This window comes from Ovis canadensis, chromosome 4 (genome assembly GCF_042477335.2).
Source record: "Ovis canadensis isolate MfBH-ARS-UI-01 breed Bighorn chromosome 4, ARS-UI_OviCan_v2, whole genome shotgun sequence".
Taxonomy (NCBI): domain Eukaryota; kingdom Metazoa; phylum Chordata; class Mammalia; order Artiodactyla; family Bovidae; genus Ovis; species Ovis canadensis.
Window position 1 is genome coordinate 135,261,233 of NC_091248.1, and position 6,268 is coordinate 135,267,500.

The 6,268-nt window shown below is 70.1% G+C and overlaps 1 protein-coding gene across 1 annotated transcript in view; it reads right to left on the bottom strand.

Moving 5' to 3' along the window:
- Positions 1-3,653: 3,653 nt before the first annotated feature.
- The window catches only part of LOC138439852 (collagen alpha-1(I) chain-like), a 4,297-nt gene continuing 1,682 nt past the window's right edge, over positions 3,654-6,268 (bottom strand). Inside the window, exons 2-6 of the mRNA XM_069588920.1 lie at positions 5,906-6,268; positions 5,237-5,787; positions 4,682-5,144; positions 3,860-4,381; positions 3,654-3,767 (exon numbers count right to left, since the gene is read on the bottom strand). The exon at positions 5,906-6,268 is cut by the window's right edge and continues 257 nt beyond it. Of these exons, the coding sequence (XP_069445021.1) occupies positions 3,654-3,767; positions 3,860-4,381; positions 4,682-5,144; positions 5,237-5,787; positions 5,906-6,268 (2,013 nt within the window). The remainder of the gene's footprint in view (positions 3,768-3,859; positions 4,382-4,681; positions 5,145-5,236; positions 5,788-5,905) is intronic.

The following is a 6,268-nucleotide window of genomic DNA, read 5'->3' on the forward strand; positions in this document are numbered from 1 at the left end:
CCCAGCCCAGCCCAGCCCTGCCGCTGATTTGTTGTCTCCCCTGTGCTTCTGGGTGTCTGTCTGTTCTCCCTTTCTTTGGAAGGAAGGTGTCTGCTCGGGGCCCCCTGCCTGCCCACTTCGCTCATCGGGGGTTGTTTCCCTTTTGGAGGCTGAGTTGTCTGACGCCTCGATCAGTTTTGGACAGAAAAGCCCCTTTTGCAAGATGCTTGCGCTTTCCCCGTGTATACCCCCCCCCCCCCCCCCACACACACGGATGTGTGTTTCCGTCCGTGTGTGTCTGTGAGTATCTATATGTACATAGATACACCCATAGATACTCACACGCGCGCACGTAGACATCGACACAGACACGTGGGTATCTGTGCACTTAGGCACGTGTACACGGACTTCTATGGACGTGTGCGGATACACACGCACGTTCGCATATGCGTTTCCGTGTGTGCGCATCTATGCACATGCATCTGCGTGTAGGCACTCTGGACGCCCCCGGGCGCCTGTATGTGCGTACGTGCACGCACGTCTACTTATATAGACGTGTGCGTATCCCGACACATACACACTCGGACGTCTGTGTGGACCTCCAGACGCGATCCGTAGACGTCTCTGGATGTGTCCGTATGCGCGTATGCATGTGTGCATACACGTGTGCATACACACACGAGGACAGATGCGCCTATGGAAGCACGCACGCACGTGTACGCGTATACGTGCACCCACACCTGTGCGTATACATCACACGTATACACACGTGTGCATCTGTACGCGTGGACACGTCCGCCTTGATTTGTACGTATGTGTCTATGGATCCCGACGTATCTGCACATATGAGCATGTGTATCCGTACCTGTGTATATCCGCGTACGTCTGCGTATATATGCCTGAGTCTACGTGTATACACGCAAGCATACACGCACAGTAGAAACGCCTAGGCACACACGGGCGCACACAGACACATGCGTGTTTGTGAGCATGCCCTTCGAACGTGTTTGTCCATACCCATGGGTGCGCGTATATATAGGCGCGAATATGCGTGCGTATACATATGGACGCGCGGATACACACATGTGTATGCGTTCTCTCTCCCCCTCCCCCTCCCCCTCCCCCTCCCCCTCCCCCTCCTCCTCCTCCTCTCCCTCTCCCTCTCTCTGACTTTTAAGCACCCGGAGCCCTTCTATGACTTGACTTTCCTGCCTGGTGGTTTTGTTTCGTTTCCTTTCTGATCGACTTCACAAAGTTATTTATTCATTTAACTGGCTGTTGTCATGGAACACGGGGTTTATGGAGTGGATCCCTATTGACTCGGTCCGGTCCTCCTCACCTCCACGCCCCTCAGCCGCCCCACCCCCCACCCCCGCCCCCGCCCCCGCCCCCGCCCCCCAGCCCCACCCCCCACCCCCGCCCCTCCCAACCCCCACCCCCGCAGCCCTGCCACCCCAGACCTCCCGCCCGCCCTCCCGCCTGCCTGCCATTCTGGTGTTTGTGGCCAGTTCAGTTATTTTGAAATCCATGTTCTCCTGACCTCAAGTGCACTTTCCCCACCCACCGGCGCCTGCTTGGGTTTGTTGTCTTCGGACTTTGTCACGGTCTCTACCCAGGTTGAGTTGTGTCTTCTCTTGGTGGGGGTTCCGAGTGTGTCTCCTCCTTTTCCTTTCTTGCTCCTGGGCTTGCTTGTCTGCGTCTGCTTTCCAAAGTCCTGCTTTGTTCTCCGAGCAGCGCTCGCCTTGGTTTCGCTTTGCCGGCCCCTCCCTCCCTCCCTCTCTTTCGGGGGAGGGGGGGCCGGGGGAGTCTGCGATGCCGCTCGCTGGTGCCCCTCTCTCCGCCGACCCCGCCCCGAGCCCCCACCGCCCGCCGGCGTCTCCGTGGAATGTCCCCCCAGCACCCCGGAATCGCGTGGGGGAGTGAGTCTCCTTCGTGGCAGCCTCCTGAGGAGATCCTTCCCAGCGTGTCTCCCTTCCTCTGCGGCCGGGGTCGCGTCGCGTCGCGTCGCTCGGCGGCGGAGGCTCCGGGCCGAGCTCGGGCGTTTGGGCGGCCGGCGCGGTGGCGTCCCCGGCGGCCGGCGACAGCCACCCGTCCTCGGGACGTTCGAGTCGCTTGTCGGGAGCCACCTGGCGGCCGCTTGTATATTGTCCCTCCCTTCTGGAGCTTCGGCGAGGCCTCCTTCAGGAGGATTGTGACTCAGCCTCTGGGCCCGAGGCAGAGCTCTCAGACACCGGCGACGCTGGCGGCGACAGTCCCGGTGGCGCCGAGGCCTAGGGACAGTCCTGCTGTCGCCGGAGATTGGTTCTCTAGGTTTCTGAGGAGGGTGACCGTCGCGGCGCACCGCAGCCGGCTTGCGGGGCGGCCTGACCGGGTCGACCAGCATCTCCCCGTGCCCCTGCGGCCGCGGAGACGGACCGCCCGGACCCTACCTGGGCCGGGCCGCCGCGGTGGGCAGGGAGAGGGTCTTCCCTGCCCGGAGCGCCTGGACTCGGGCTCGGCGGTCCGGACTCCTCCTGGGCCGCCCTCAGGAGCGTGTGCTTCGCCCTCGGCCCCGCTCCGGAGGTGGGGACCGGCCCGGACGGTGGCTTGGAGGTCGCCGGAGGGCGCGCCTGGGTCCGGGCCCTCGGGTCCTTCCTGCCCGAGGTGTTTTCCGCGTCGCGCTCCGGAGGTGGGGACCCGAGGGTTGACCGGGGGAGGCGCGTGTGCGGTCCCCCCCGTGGGGTCCGGTCGCCCGAGGCGTCTCCCGGCACCCATGCTTTCTCTTTGTCAAAGTCCTGACGGGTCCGGAGACGTGGATGGACCGGACCCTGCTTCCGCGGGTGGCCGGGGAGGGCGCGCTCGACCCTCCGGCGTGCCCTGGTGGGTCTCGGTCGTCGGACGCGACTTTGGCTCACCCCTCTCCGACTCCCTGAATCCCAGTCAGTCGGGAGGTGGGGACCGGCTCGGGCCGTCCTGGGTGCCCCGTCTAGGACGGTCTGGGCCCCGGGCGCGGTCCCTGGTCGGGGCCCGCTCGTCTCGTGGGAAGCGCCTCGCTGACGGGTCTGTCTTCTGTGTTCCTTTTGCACATCGAAGCCAAATCCCCGTCCGGAGACACGGACGGGCCGGTCCCCCTACCCGCGTGGGTGAAGCGGGGAGGGCGTCCTCGGCCAGCTCCCCCTCTCTCGGTGTCCGCGCCCCCACCCCCACCCCTTTTGCCACCACGCGCCCCTCCCCCCCCCCGGTCGACCAGATGACCCCCCGCCTGCCCCCCGCCGCCCCCCCGCCCCCCCCGCCCCCCCCCCCCCCCCGAGAGCTCGGGGCCTGGTGTGTATGGGGCAGTGTTGGGGACAGGTGGCCGGGACAAGGTTCCGGGGGCCCTCCCTGCGAGTCGTAGATGGGCTCCTCTGTCGCCTGCTGTCATTTCGTCGCCCTTAATAGGCCTTTTTTGCCACCAGGTAAGTGCTGACACGGTCTCCTTTGGTGTTTGCCACCGAGGACTGTGGGTCTCTAGACGCACGCGGGGCTCTGGGCTTCTGGGCCGCCAGCTGGTGCCCGGTTCGTCCCTTGCCGCTGGAGCCGCCCGCCTGGGCCTGTGCGCCGGCTCCTGTGTGGTGTCGTCTGGCTGACCCGACCCACGGTGCCACCTCCGGTCTCTGGGCGACCCGAGGGTGGCGGGGCGAGGTGGCGCGGGTCTTCTACCCTGGGCGCCCCTCGCCCCCGCTGTGGGCACCTGGGGGCGGCTGGGACGACCCCCGCCCTGTGGGCTCCGTGTCAGGTGTTCTCCTCTTGGGGTCGTTGGCCGCTCTCGCCTGAGGCGAGGTGGGGGGGGATGGAGGTTGCCGGCGAGGCTTAAAACGGGCCCCTCTGGTGACTGTCCTCGCCGTGCCTCCCCCCGCCCCACCTTGGCTCCACGGATCGATGTGGTGTGGTCGTGTTCTCCCGGGCCGAGCCTAAGCCGTGCCAGACGAGGGACGGGCGTTCCCAGTGAGCGTGTCCGCTCTTCTCGGTCTGTCCGCGGGGCCCCTCGCTTGTCTTCCCCCCCGCTGCCCATCAGGGAGGGTGAGGAAGGCAGGGGTTGGGTGTGTGGCCTCTGGCCCTGATCTTCGGTCTCCTGCTGTCCCTTGCCTCGGGGCGTCAGTGGGCGCCGTTGGTCTTCTGACACAGCAGATTGCTCCCGCTTCGCCTTCTCGGCGTGTGCCCGGCGAGCGGCCCTCCCTGTGGCGGGGAGGGCTGTGCCGCCGCCGCCGCGCTGCGCGCCCCACGCGGGTGTGCGAGCGTGCCTCGTGTGACCCTCGGCGGTGCCCCTGGAGCGCTCCAGGTCGTCCCTCAGGTGCCTGAGGCCGAGCGGTGGTGTCGTTTCCCTCAACCCGGTGTCCCCCTCGGGTCCCCGCCACGGTGGCGTGGGTGTCCCGAGAGTGGCTCTCTTTTTTGGGGGGGGTCGAGGCGGTAGGGAGAGGCGTGCCTGTTCCCCTCGTCGTGGAGGCCTTGGTGGATGAGGCCTTGCGGGGGGGCGGGACGCGCGGGCTCTGCTCTGGCCCTGACCGCGCACACGCTCGTGTGTGGCGGTCCGCTTCCCTGTACCGCAGACCCCTCCCGCCCAGCTGAGGCCTGGTGGCTGGCGGAGCGCCTCCGTGGGCCCGAAGGTGAGACGGTCCGGGGGAGGGACGGCGCGCCCTCGGTGAGAACGCCTTCTCTAGCGATCCGAGAGGGAGCCTTGGGGTACCGGAGCCCCCAGCCGCTGCCCCTCCCGAGTGCGCAGTGGCCACCGTGGCGACTGCCAGAGCACGTGGGCAGAGCAGAACTCCCCCGCCCTCCGTGGGAGGGGAGGGAGTTGGGTGCGCCGGCCCCGCGGTGGGGCCGTGTGCCGCTCGTTGCCTACCGCGGCCCGCGCCTCCCCCCTCCGCGTCGGGGGAGGGTCCCGCTGGGCCCCGCCGGGCGTCCGGCAGGTGGGGGGCCGTGTGCGTGCGGCCGGCCCCCGTGGTGTGAGCCCTGGGGGAAGGGGGGCTGTGTCGGGGCGCGACGCCCGGTCGGCCTCGGCTTCCCCGGCCCCGCCAGCTGGTGGTGAGGAGGGGCCCGTCGCGCCCGCCCTCGCCCCCTGAGCCGCAGCTGGTGGCGGCGTGCGGTCACGGTCCGGGCCGCCTCGCTCGAGAGCGTCGTCCCCGGGATGTCGCGCCTCGGGGTTCAGACTCAGATGGAAAGACGGATCCGTCGCGGATGGATGGCGGAAGACGGGTGGACGGCTCGCCGGCCGTGGCGGCGGGGCCGGGTCGTGGGCCACGCTCCGGGGATGGCCGGGGCCGGCCGGCGCCCCAGGCGTCGCGGGACCGCCCTCGCGTGCGGGTGGCGGTGGGATCCCGCGCTGGTGTTCCTGGGGGCCCGGCCGCGCGCCCGGCCTTTGTCGTCTGGTCCTCGGGGCGGCGCCCGCGTCCCTGTCCCGCGGCCCCCGCCGTGCGTGCTTGCCGGCCCCTCCCCGCCGCCGCCGGCCTCGTCCTCGCCCTCGTCCCGCGCGTGCGACCGCCCGCGTTCCCGTCCCCTGTCTGGGCCCGAGCCGGCCTCGCCTCGCCTCACGTGGGTGTCGTCCCCCGGCCTCTGCCGGGCCGGTGGCGTCCCCGGGCGGAGCAGTGCCCTCGGAAGCCCTGAGCGAGGGGGGCGGGGCGGGGAGCCCCGCGCGCGCGAGGGCCGTGGGGGCGGGGGCCGCCGGTGTGCGGCGGGAGAGTGTTCTCCCCGGGCCGGCTGCGGCTCTGGGGGTGGCGGTGGCGGTGGGCGCGAGCCCCGCGAGGGTGGGGGCGCCAGTCCGTCGTCGTCCCGGGTGGTGCCGCGGGACCGCCCCTGTGCCGGGAGGGCCTCTGGCGGTGAGATCCCGCGGTGGGCCCCGGCGGCCGACTCGCGTCCCCTCCGCCGGGTCGCTTTGGGCCGTTCCCCTCGCGGTGGCGCGCGGCCACCCCACCTCCGCCACCGGTTGCGTGGTGTCGGCCCCGCGCGGCCGCATCCCGTCGGTGCCCCTCTCCGTCCGTCCGTCCGCCTCGGTCCCCTCGCCGTCTGCTGCTCCCCGGGGCCGTGTGCCCTGGTGTGGCTCGCTTCCCGCGCCCGCCGCGGCCCCGATCCGTCGCCCGTGTCGTCGCCGCCGCCGCCGCCGCCGTCGTCGCGTGCTGGACGAGGGGGCGCCCCCGCCCCGATGCGCTCGCCCGAGCGCGGGACGGGTCCCCGGTCTTGCCCCCCCCGCGGGCCGGTCGCCGTGTCCTCGCCGCCCGGCCTCCCCCGCCCCGCTCTGGGGTGGGTGGACGGGCGGACGCCGAGGGCGCGCGTCGGC